Source organism: Gavialis gangeticus, unplaced genomic scaffold, assembly GCF_001723915.1.
Source record: "Gavialis gangeticus isolate Ggan-Ray unplaced genomic scaffold, GavGan_comp1, whole genome shotgun sequence".
Lineage (NCBI taxonomy): Eukaryota > Metazoa > Chordata > Crocodylia > Gavialidae > Gavialis > Gavialis gangeticus.
The window spans coordinates 9223426-9236266 of NW_017729013.1; the positions used below are offsets into that span (position 1 = coordinate 9223426).

Consider the following 12841-nt stretch of genomic DNA (forward strand, 5'->3'; position numbering starts at 1 on the left):
TAATAGGGAGGCTGCCTTTCCATCCTCTTGGACACGGTTTCCTGCTGTACACTGGCCCCGTTCTGTAATGGGTGTTTCAGGGCACCCCAGCCTTATGGGCTATGCGTGGCTCCAACCACCCCTTTACCGTGCCCCAGGCCTCACAAATGGAACTGACATTCTTCGGTCTCACTCTGCGCCCTCACTGGTGCTCAGGCTCGCCGCAGCCCTGTCTCACTCTGCGCCCCACTGGTGCTCAGGTCCTTGCACCCCCAATGCTGCACCCTATCTGGCACTAGGACCCCACACTGCCAGGGGTCCCCTATGAGGCCTCCTCCATCCCCTAATAGCCTCACCCAAACCACCAGTCTTAAACAGCAAACAAACCACAAGCCCCTGGGCTATAACATAAATTCAAGCTGCCCAGCTATAACGTCATTCACCCTACCGGGGAATACGCCATCCCTCAGCAGTGACAGAGACTGTTCCTGCAGCCAGGCCTCTCCCCTTTGCTTACTCTGGGAGAGCTCCATCCCCCTTGATAGCTGGCAGGGAACTCTCCTCCTGGCCTCAGGCCTGTATTTTATATGGGCCTAGGGCCCTGCCTCTTCCGGCCAGCTGACCAGGGGCAGGTGCGGCCTATTCCCTCAGTAACTCGTAGCCCTGGCAACCTGCACCTGGGCTCTTAACTCTACTCCAAGAGAAGCAGGCACCTTAGTGCCCTGCTACAGGCCATTTTCTTTCAAGTGCTGTGCTCCTTCTATGCCTCCCTGCCCCTAGCATACGTCCCACTACTGGGACTTGATCCACATGAATTTGCTGCCTCCGGTCTTTCCCATCTCTGCTCCGTACTGTCACAGTCCGTGTGTTCATCACTAGTACTAACCCCTCAAGAGTGTGGAGAGGTTATGGGGCAGATCAGGGGTCCAGCTCTCTAGGGCTCTGGCTACTAAAGCCCATGTGCTCTGGAAGGTGAATGCAGGCCAGATGGGAACTGGCCAGAGAGCCTTAGAGATTAATGAACCACTGGCCATGAGGGATCCAGTCACCCTCCACAGGGCAATGGCAGGTTATTCTGAACCCTGAAAGACCTGAATGTCAGCAGATGGCCATAAGCCGAGTTAAAGATGTAACACGTGTCACCCGCTTTACATTCCAACGCGTTCCCTGAGCAATTCTCCCCAGGTGAGGATGGACTGACAACCACTCCACCTCCTCTTCTCTGCACCCCAGAAAACATTCTTTGCTGGGCTGATCTACCTGCTTTTCCTCAGACTCTTCCAACCTATAAATCCAATAGAATAACTACTGCCAGCCTCCCAAGGGCATCAGTGGGGGCCCCTCTGCAGCTAGTACCACCTCTATGCTTTGCATCTCTAGCCTTTGTGTGTTTGTTGCTGAGAGTCATTGAGATTTATAGCTGTGCAGCTACGTCAGGCCTTAAAATGCCATTGAAGCTCATCTACTCCCCCCCGTTCAGTCAACCCACACACACTTCCCACTGCTGCACAGCCTTAATGGCAGCAATTTGAGGGCCTACAGCCTGAAACAGAAATGATTGCCAGTGATGGGCTGGAGCGCATGGTGACTCACTCCTCATGCGTGCTGGACCAGTGTTTGCACCACATTCTCTTTCATTGTCTTATGAGTATCCTTCTGCATTTCCAGTTGATCGCTTGCCCATCCCAGCTTTTTACTAAGCAGGAGGTCTCAGGATCCAGGGCTAGTCAGGCATGATTAGAACACCAGCTATGTCTCCTGATGTCCCCCACACAGGGTCAGACCATGAATTCACATATCCCAGTACTCTGCCAGCATATATGGGCCTCTCTTACCTAGTAACCCAGCTCCATCTTCATGCTACAAAAGAAAGCAAGTTGCTCCTAAGATGCACCACCTATTTCCTGGGGTGTGAACATTCTTTTTCCTAGATTCATAGAGCTGGAAGGGACCCCAAGAGGGGTGTTAATCCAATTCTGTAGCCATGGAGGATTCACCAACTGTACCTTTGCACCACACAATCACCTTCTGCTCTTGTGACATGTTTCACGTCAGCTTCCTGGTATAAGTCTTAACATTGCAGTAAGACGTAAGCCCTTCCCTGCTGAATGCTATGGAGCTGTCCATCAGTGTAGTTCACATCTGGGCAACAGGTCCTGAGCAGCATTTGATCTGCACATTGTGCCCTATTCAGAAGAAGGCTGTTGGCTATGGGGAGCAAATTGAGTGCCCAGGGTGGGAAGGAGAGGGGAACAGAGGTACGCCTACCACTGAAGATGGTGGCGGGGGAGGATGTGCAGAGATTCTGGTGCCCCCTCACAGTCAATGCTTGGGGCTGATGCCCTGCTCACTAGTTACTCTACTGTGGGAAGCCATTTGGGCCCAAGACTTTCATAGCCCACAGGCATGCAAATCAATCCATCTATTGTATTAAGTAAGTCTATGGGGCATATACCGAACCTGCCTTTGTGCAAGACACCCAATCTTCCCTACAAGAAGCCAAGATGAATATGCAACACGCACAACTAGGCTAGGTCCTGATGCATTTTAACATATTGTTACTGATGCTTACTGGGATTTGTCCAGCTTCATTAACACAAATAAGTCAGTAGCACAAATTCCACTTTCAGACTAACCCAGAGCCATAGGGTTACTGCCTACAGCCAAAACCCCAATGGGGCTGTCATAGCACATCTAAGAACTGTGCAGGCTTGCCATCTAGTGGTCAAACAGCAAACACCACCAGAAGAAAGGAAAAAATAAGCATATTTCTATGCAAGGAGACTGCCTACAGAGAACACACTTTTGGCAGAGACCTCCTACTTACTCACAAAGCAGATATGCAATACTGGACACCCTCATACATGACATCAGTCACAGCTTCAGCAGACAAGCTAAGAATCATGGATGGGACTGCCAGTGATAACTACCTGCAAGGTTCCCAGAAACATCTATACGAATCCCCCATCTTCAGTTGTTCAGAATTTATCTAGGGCTAAAATGTTGCAAAGTTTCAGTAAGAAAGTCTCATTCATTAGGTAAAAGGATACTGCTCCCCACTTAAGAAAGAAGCCTCCTCTCTGGGTTGGTTTAGCACTTCCACGTGCTCTGGAGCAAGGGCCTGGCTTTTGGAAAGCAAACAGCATCTGCTCACTTCATTAAGAACTGAGCCATAATGCCTTTGTGCAAAGGGACCCAATTAAGATTGCTTGCATGCTTTTCTCTTATTAAAGGGGAAGAAAGTGAACCCCCTTTTCACACCTTCCTACTGTTTTTAAATAGGCAATATGTGGAGAAAGAATTAAACAAAAAATGGAAGAAACTTCACTTTTTACAGCTGCCTGATAAGAAGGCTGCCAGCAGGTCACTTATTTTGCTGCCTTACAGACAAGCCAGCTCTGGTCTCAGGCCAATTTATCCTTCACCAATACAAACTTGAAGCTACAACCCAACCTTAAAACAGAGAACCACACAACACCCACCTCTCTCTCCAGACAGCCCTCCTCCTCCAGCTTTTAACACTCTTTGTGGCTCCATGCTTATTAGCTGGTCATCACTTCCAGCTGGCCCTCAGCCTCCCAGCCAGGCAGACTATTACCCACTGACAGCCTGCAGCTGAGCTCTGAGCCCCTGGGGGCTGAGCACCCCATTAGACAGATGCAAATAGCACTTTTCCCCAGTTTGTTCCTGTTACCCTAATTTTGCTTCTGGGCAACAGTAATGAAGTGGGAACAAGTACGGGCTGCTTCACTTCCTGACTCTGTGTTTCTAACTGCTTTCAGCCTTTGCCAGTGGAGACAGTCAGCCAGCAGGAAAAGCAGCTGCTATTTGAAACCACTTTCTCTGGAGTGTGCTTTTTTTAATTGAATCTTTTATATAAGAAAACAGTTTTGACATTTTGGGAAACCAAATTGTTTCATTAAAAGTCATTTTTTTCTCTGAGTCTTCTCATAACAAAATCCTATTTGCCATTGAAAACCTCTTTCAATCAGAAATCTCTTTGACTGACTCTGTTTATAATTATCCTCTGGAATAACTGAGTCACCCCAAACAGGGTTTCTCTGTCACAGGCATGGAGGTGCAGATTGTTTTCCCTGTGACTCAGATGCCATATTTGTAATTCTCCCCTTCAGGGCAGAATGCCCAGAGCACTGCTAATCCCCTGCTTAAACAATGTGGCCACTCCTTGCCTTACTGCATATACAACTGCATGTACAAGCTTTATTGAAATACCTGCACCTGCAAAACTGACTAAGGGTCCTTCCCACACCACAAAGGTTCATTTCTCTTGCACCTAGGATGCTCAGGCTCAAGTGGCCACACCTCAATGGACCAGGAGCTGGGCAGTGCAGATCAGAGATAAACCTGCCCTGGAGTGGCATAACTTTGAGTTGAGTAATGAGTGCTTTAAGCCATTTAGAGGTGTTAACGTGCGGCCAGACAAGGGGTTTAAGGCTCCAGAAGCTGCCGAAAATTACCCTGTAACAAGGCCTTGGTGCACTGCACCACCCAGGGAGACAGACAGATAAACCACACTGGATCAGAGGAGGTGTAATTCAGCCAGGGATGTTGGCCTCCGTAGAGGATTAGGGGCTCTAGGACTCCAACCTGCACATCCCAAGAGGCAGTGCTACAGGGCAATGGCCAAGTCTGACAGAGGAACTTAGCTTCATGCAAGTCAGTTTTAATGGGTATTTTGAAAATTAAAAAGCAAACGGCAAATAGATACATGCCATGTTGTTACTGGTGCACAGACGGGGGGAAGCACAGGGTTGCTGTTTGCTGGGGCACTGCCTGGGAACACTGTTCTACATGTCAGGCTAGGATTGCCACTGCAGTTCCAGGGAAGCGGGCATCTAAATTCATCAGGCTTGTTTGAGAACCCCAGTCCTTTCTCCAGGGGCCCTTGCAACTGCTGCCAACATCCAGCTCACGCAAACCTAGCCCAGCTCTTACTCCTAGAAGATCTACACCCAGAGAAGTCTCATGCCTTTAATACCAGTGCTCCATTGGGTTGCTTAATGCCTGCCATGAATGACACCCAACTCTTGCCTGGAGCTTTGCCAGGAAAGCTTTATCTCAGAGCAGAGCTCCTGCTGCTGCTGGATCACAACAGATTCATCAAACCGGATAGCACATCATGTCTCTTAGCAGACATCAGAGCATCCACAGAACATTCTCCCTCCTGTGGTTCCCTGGGATCAGATGGGACTGAGGTAGGCAAGGGACTGGGATGGCTCTTTAGCTGACATACATGAAGCATGGGGGCCCTGAGCAAATGGTCTTCCTTGCCCATGGTGTCTTGCTGATCTAACCAGCAAAGCCCACAGATGCTATCTTGCCTAGTGCTCAAGTACATGCTTAGAATTAGTCCTGTGCTTAGGCTACTGGGGCAGTCCAGAAGGGGATTATATAGGGTGGTGTACAAGGAGTGCATCAGGCCACCCGCCAGTGACTTCTCTGGCCATGCAAGGGATGGAGCTGTGGGGTCTGGGAGAAGTTGACATCCAAGGGGGCCAGGATGGGGACTGCTACTTCTGCAGGAAAGTCAGGCTGTGTGTCTGTCTGAGTGGGTGGCTGCAGAGAGCCTTGACCCCAGCACCTCCACCTCAGCCATATCCATGGAAGGTCTGGATGATTGCAAGGAAACACCATCATCCCATCCTGTTAAGAGTAGAGTATGCATCCTGTACCCCAGAAATGCCAACTTCCAAGGGGTGGTCCCAGCTCCAGGATGGATGTAGATTTCTACCCCCAGCCATGGCATTCAGGGGATGTTTGAGCTAAGGGCTGGGTGTGCCCTGTCACAGGGTTTGGGCCTCGTTCTGGTCATGTTTGAGTCAGAGACATAAGACTTCTCTCTCCTAAGTCATGGCTGAGTGTAGCTGGGGGAGGAAGCAGGGCAGGAGGGACAGCCTGGCAGGAGCAGGGGAGGGGTGTTAGCTAAATCCATCATCCCTGGAGCACGGAGTAAATGCATCAGAGGGACAGGAGCAATCAACAGAGAAGGTGTCCCAAAAGGAGGAGCCCCCTGGCTCCCCAACCCCAACAGCCTCCGAAAGCGGAGCAGCAGGGGGTGCTGCTGTTTCCCAGGCGCTGTCCAGGAGCTGAGAGGTTCTGCTGCCTGGTGGTGGCTCAGGGTGGCTGGAGAGGCAGTTCGAGTCGCTGGCGGGGCTCAGGGCCTGTTCTCAGGCTGGCTGTATACATGATGAGTATTGTAGCGTGTCACTGCCACAGGGGACTCCTTGTTGTATATCTCACTGCTTCCGCAAATATCCGTACTGTGAAAGGAAGGTGAGGGAACAGGTTGGTGCAGAGCAAGGGTTCAGCAAGGGAAGCAAAGTGTGGCTATCCTGACCTGTGGGTCAGGCACAGCTCTGTCTGCTGAGAGCTGCCTCTGAGCGATACCTACATGTGTCAGCTTCACCCCCCCTCTCCAGCTACCGCCAGACTCTGCTGGGCTGAGCTCCCTCTGCTGAGCCGAAGAGGCGGGTGTCAGGCTAAATCAGAGAGAAAGTGTTTGGTGATTTTGTATAGGCCAGTGGGGCTTCCTTGGGGGCTGATAACCACAGACCCTGCGATCCGTCCACTGGCCACTCCCACTGCTTTAGTTCAGATCCAAATGTCCACAGCCCCTGCAGTGTGGACATGACCAGGCTATCTTTAAACTACCCAATTTGGCTCCTGTTCAGCTCCCAGGGAAGGTTTCCAGCCCCTACTCAGCTGCATGTTGCTGGAGTTGGTACCAAGCTGAGTAGTTTAAAACCAACAGCAGTCTCTTCAGTGATTAGGTGCATCCTAGGGGCAGATGAGTGGGGACTCACCATACGTAGATCAGCATGGCGATGAAGCAGGCCAGCAGGATGGCCAACAGGATGGACAAAATGGTCGTGATAACAATCATGCTGGCGCTGCGCCTCCTGGGCTGGGGGTCGATGGTGCTGGGGTCTTGTGCTGGAGCAAGGAGCAGGGGGACAAAAAATGATGTCATACACAGCACTAGCAGGGACCCACACACAGGAAAAAAGAGAGTTGGGCCCTGATTCAGCAAAGCACCTGCTTATCTGCAAGCCCATGAATGACCCCATTGCCCTCAATGGGACTAAAGGTATTCAAGAGGACAAGTCATGTACTGGGAGTGGTCTAGCCATCGAGACACTGGTCTGGGCCTCAGCAGACCAGGGGTTATTCCTGGTCTGGAATAACCACTAACCAGGAATAACCACTGATTTTCTTCTATGACTCTAGGCAAATTCCTTCCCCATGTTTCCCCATGCAGTACAGGCACTGCTATTGCTGGCTCATGGGCAAGGGCAAAAAACGCAGCCATGTTACTTCCAGTTTTCCACTGCATCTCACAGTCCATGACACCCCTGTGAGGTAGGGCAGGGCTGTTACCCTGCTTTTATAGAATGGGAAACTGAGGCACACAGAGACTAAGGGACTAGCTCAAGGATGCATGAAGAGGCTGTGGCAGCAGCAGGAATGAACCCAGGCCTCTGGTGACTAAACCACATGGCCTCAAGGTTTGTGATGGATGGCAGGCAGTGAGCAGTGCACAAGCAGTTACCTGTCTTCAGTGTGATGTCGTCTAGCCACTCTGTCTCAGCCTTGGGCTGAGAATTATCCATTGCAAGAAACTTCACACTGTGAAGAGAGGAAAGAAGCTCAGAAGTAGCTGGGGCCACTGGCTAGCACCTGTTGGGTTATAGGTAACAGTGGGTGGGGGAGAGAACCTCATGGACCCATGGCCCTGCCAGACTGCAATGCCACTTCCCATTATTCTCAAACACTCAGAGCTCATGAGACCAGGAAAACAAAGCCCAGGCCAGATTTCAGCACCTGCAGACTGGTGTTGCTCTAGGTTGGAAGTCAGTGGGGCCATGGCATTTGCACCTACTGGGGATCTGCTGTCATGCTGTATCCCTGGGGCTAACAAGGAGAGGACTGTCCTGGGGGTGTGATGAGCCTCAGAGGTAAATCAATAGGAAGATTCTCCAGAGGAGTGAAGTTCATGAGCTCCAGCCCCCATCAGCCCTCACAATACTGAGGAGTGATTCATCATTTCTCTGCACTCAGTGGACTCCACCATGTAGCAAGAAGGTCAGGAGTCCTGACAGCCCCTAGGGTTGGTAAGAATCAGGCACACCAGCTCCTGCAAGCTGCAGAGGGATGTGACTCGCATCACATACCTTTGACTCCTTTGCCTGACTGACCAGGTGCCATTTACAGCTGGGACAGTCTTTTGGCACATGTCTGGAGTGAGACTTATTCATGCTTCTAGAGACATAGCAAGATGCCTTCACAGCTCTACCACCATCTCCCTCCCATGAGTCTAAAGTGTTTCCCTAGGGCATACGCTGCCTACCAGATGTTATGGCATGAGCACTCCAGTCCAGCCACCATCTCTTACCTGTAGGGTCCTGGGGCTGGTAGGGGACCGTTACAATTGGGCCTGGATCTGTCCTTCATACAGCTGGTCTCGCTCCCCACACGCAGCACAGTGATGTCACTGGAGTCTGGCTGGCAGGGGTAGTTGAGCCGGGCAGTGTTCAGGGTCATGTATGAAATGTTTGCGGGGAAATCCTGATAGGCTGGCAGGCTCTGGAGGGGTCCTGGGTTGACAAATTTTGATCTCTCTGCCAGGACAACAGTGAAAAGCAGGTGAGAATCCAGGCTGGATATGGCAGCAGACTGATTCTAGTGAGTCTGCTCCTGATTCACACTGAGTGAGGAGGGAATCAACAGTGGAGTCCCGCCAGATTATGGAACCGGTACACACCAGAGGCTGCCCTTTTCCTGTTGTAACTTGCCTACCTCTTTAAGTCTTTGCATTAAGCATTTCTGGGTGGGATAAATGCCCTACCCCATGGAGGTAACAGAATGGCTTCCTCTCCCCTCCTCTGCCTGCTCCCAGAACCGCTCTCCATACTACGGCCCAATCCCTCTCCAAGTCTTAGAGATGCAAACATCACCAGTGCTGGCTTGGATCCTTTCTGACTGATCTGAGTCCTGCCAGGGCCTTTATACCTCTGCTCCTCCAGATACTCACTGTGTTAGGTGCATACAAATGCATCACCGTGCACCTAACATGTGGCTAAGAGTTTCATTCCTGGGATGCACCTGACCTGCAAAACCCTCTGTATGGAAATGCCCTGCTCTGAGATAGCCACACATTCCCCAGTAAGAACTGTTTCCTTTGTCCCATTCCTCTGTACAGCTTACCGTCACAGGACATTATTGAGGCAATTGCTCAAAAAAGGATCCTTAGAAAAGGGATGAGATGCGTCCATGAATAGGAATGGCTCCAGCTATGGCTCTCAGGATTGCACATGGAAAGGAAGCTCCCAAGCCCCTCCCAAGCTCACACTCTTGTACCACAAGTTTCCTGCTTTGAAGCCAAGGGCCCTAGCCCCAGTCCAACATGATACTGGGCTGGATGGACTTTGGGGTTTCCTGGTGATGGCCAGAAGCCAGGAGCTCCCCTCTGCTAGCTCATCCCAAGCTTTTACCCCATAGGGAAAGCAAGCATGGAGCAGTCTAGCTCAGCACTTCCCCGTCATTCTGACGAGCACTCAGGCAGACAGGGTGCAAGTCCCAGAGCCTACAAGCTGCTGTCCTTCCGTTAGCTTCTAGCCCCAGCTCCTTTGCACTGGAGTGAGGCACCTTGAGGACACTGGCTGATCTGTCTGCAGCATCCAGACTCATGGTGCCCACCCCCATAAGTTGCTGTGGGGGCTTTCAAGCCAGCACATGCCCCACTCTGCAGCCTGCATCCAATGACAGCTTCATCACCTACAAAGGGAGAGCTAAAAGCAAGGGAAAGCAGATCTCAAGCCAACCAAAGCTTGGGGACACCATACACTGAAAAGAAACCAGCTGTCTGCCGATCCCCAGCCAACCAGCACTGCAGCTGATCTGTGCAGTGGGGTCTCCGTGGACCTATGTGACCACTGCAAAGTACCTGAGTCCATACCACTAGAGTAGGCAGTCACTGCACAGAGTGGGCAACATGGAGGCAGCTGAGGACATGACACTGCAAATGAAGCACACGTACCACTAGTGAGGGCAACCACCAGCCAGATCTCATCGGTGTGGCTGGTGTACACATCAAAGATACAGCGAGGCTGCTTGAGGACAAAGGTGGAGGCGGTGATCCTTCCTTCCAGTTCTGGGCCAGCAAGGGAAGGCTTCTTAGTGACAGGGACTGGAGAAAAGCAATGAAACGCACAGTGACTAGGAGCAGGACATAAGCAGACACCTCCTAATGCCTGAGCCTGGCAGATAGTGAGTGTGGGGACGGATACACAGTGCAAAATAGATTCCCAGTCTGGAGCTCTATCCACTGCACCACACTGCCTCCCAGACATGAAGGGGGCCCTCTTGAGACAAGTAAGAACAGAATGGGGTTGAATGTCTCTCATTCTGGGGCCAGTGCCTTTCTCCATAGAGACCATAAGAAGGACTGTCAACAACACCCTTTTGTTCATGTCAGCCTTGTCCCCGCCAGGCTAACAAAGCCAGCTTAGGCATTCCCATCTCTTCTCCGGGCATCAATCAATTCTGTACCTGTAGGGCAGGGCAGTATGACAGCAAAGCGCCACACCTGCCTCTGTGCTACTCTAGGGAACTACATAACCCCCAAGTCCCACACTTAGCTCTCAGAGAGAGTTCAAGGCCTGTTACAGGACAGTTTGACCTAAAATAGCTACTTGTTCTTCAGCTCCACCTGGTACCTGGACCTGGCCTTTTGCATGGTCATTCCCACCTCTGCCACAGCATTGCCCAGCCACCTTGCTGATCTGAAAATACCCCTGTCCACCCCCAGAGCAATGGGTACAGAGTTGGAGTCTTTACAGCATTCAAAGCTCTGTGACCTTGATTGCTCAAACTTTTTGGAGAGCTGCCTACCTGTAGGAAAGGGGTGTGAATGCTGTTACTGTCTCAGAGAAGATCCTTCTGCCACCCCTCTGAATGCCCTCCAGAAGATTTGCCAGAAGGTCTCAAGAAAGTCTGGAGATGAGGAGCCCCTCACCCCACTCCTTTGTCTCTCTTGATTACTGGGGCAGGGAGCCACTGCTTTTGCGCTCAGGAGGCACTTGTGTACCACAATACTGGGCCTGAGTATGTGCCCAGGGAGGCAGAGATCCAGCAGCTTAGCTGGGCCAAAACCCCCAGAGCTACCTGGGCAAGTCACTTCCACTCTCTCTCTGTTTTCCCATCTGTAAAATGGGGTAATTCCTTGCCCCCCTGGGCATAGTGGAGCAATGCGTTACCGGGATTTGCAAGACTGAGAAGCACTGGTGCTCTGCAAGGAGGAATTCTCACTGCCCTGAGGTCAGCTCTGGCAAGGGAACCCCTGTCCTGCCTCCTCTTATGTAGCAAAGCATTGAGTTTTCAGCTCCAGAGCCCCATGGTCTCTTGGGCAGCAGGGGCCAGGCTGTGACAGCTCTGTTCACACTGAGGGATATTGCATCCTACAAAGATCCCCATCCAACCTCAGTATGAAGGCCAAGGGTGGGCTAAAAGGGCGACCCCTATGCTGGGCCTGAGATGTGCTGGATCTTCCTCAGTGCTGCCACTGTTCTGTGATCTCTGCTGCGCAGGCTACAGCTGGGACCAGAACCACTCCAGTGAGCTTAGCAAGTAAAGCCTGAGCCAAGCTGCAGCTCCATCCTGATCATTTACTCAGTCAAGGAACTGCCTGGTTTCCGTACGGGAGTAACTCTGCTCTCAGCCCCAGCCGCAGGAATCAGGACTCCTTCCCATCACCCCTTTCCTTGCTCACACCATGAAGCTGCAGCCCAAGGACTCACTTTCTTGGGAGATGTCTGTCAGCAGCAACAGCAGCAAAACCCGAAGTGCCGTCATCGTGGCTTTGGCTGGTCCAGCGGTTTCTCTCTGCCTTGTGCCCCTGAGCTACCGTGGAGATGATGGCTTGGGCTCAGTGCTCTGGTCCCTCTGGGTCCTGCCTGAACCCTCCCAGAGACTGACACTCCTCTCCTCTTTTCTCCTCCCCGGGCTGACAGCAAACAGGTCTGGCTAGTTTCTTGGGGAGCATTTGATATGCACTAGTGCATAAGAGTCTTGGGAGTGCCAGGGAGGGGTGCTCTTGAGGACAAGCCTCTTGCCTCAGTGGAGAGAATTGTCCTGCAACTCCCTCCCTGGGCCAGCTAGCCTGAGGGAACTCATCATCACGGAGGGCAGACGTGTGACCTGGATGTCCCACTCTTGTGCCAAAAAGGTGCATGCCCAGACCATTCGGCATACTCAAAGCTGTCCTTGGTAACTGCCATGTGCAACACTGCCCAGTCCTCTTCCTTCCAGTTATACAGATCCAGCCTCCTTGCCATCCTTCCACGCAGCCTCCCTGGCAATGATGCCAGGGTCTTCTCTGCAGCCCATCAGTTCACTCCCTCCCTGCCTGGGTTCACGTCTTACCTGCAAGCACTGAGTGGTCTAGAAATGAACCGTCCAGTCTTCAGTGTTTCACGGCTGGGTTTTATCTTGGCTCTGTCCCATTGCAGCAGAGACTGACTAAGACTTGATTTTTCACAGATGCAAAGCAAACAGACACCTCCGGTTCACAGGTAACTAAGCGCAGCTGATGTCCTGAGACAAGGGGCTTGGTGTGGAGTGAGTTCATGCAATGAGACATGGCACAGTTAGGAGCCTGGTCCTGTTACATTCATTGCACAGTGGGAAATGGAGCACAAGATGGTAAAACAGCTTGTGTTGTTATAGCGCTCAGAATGGCATGCCTAGCTAGAGCCAGTCCTGGACGTGAAGCTTGGGAACTATTTAGCTAGTGCTAGAAAGGAGAAAGATTCCCCAAAATCAGAAGGCAAGTTGTTTCTGAGGT

The 12841-nt window shown here is 51.5% G+C and overlaps 1 protein-coding gene across 2 annotated transcripts; it reads right to left on the reverse strand.

Annotated features, from left to right (window-relative positions):
- Positions 1-4642: 4642 nt before the first annotated feature.
- Positions 4643-12841, reverse strand: LOC109293500 (uroplakin-3b-like protein). Of its 2 annotated transcripts, none has more exons than XM_019511476.1 (7): positions 11796-12841; positions 10037-10180; positions 8393-8618; positions 7550-7626; positions 6804-6933; positions 6146-6260; positions 4643-6113 (listed from the first exon to the last, which is right to left on the reverse strand). In XM_019511476.1, the coding sequence occupies exons 1-6, from the start codon at positions 11848-11850 to the stop codon at positions 6155-6157; spliced, it is 738 nt and encodes a 245-aa protein (XP_019367021.1). In that variant the 5' UTR covers positions 11851-12841; the 3' UTR covers positions 4643-6113; positions 6146-6154. The 2 variants fall into 2 exon arrangements, with proteins under 2 accessions (XP_019367021.1, XP_019367020.1); XM_019511475.1 differs by lacking the exon at positions 4643-6113 and adding an exon at positions 6392-6479 and having other exon boundaries at positions 6152-6260.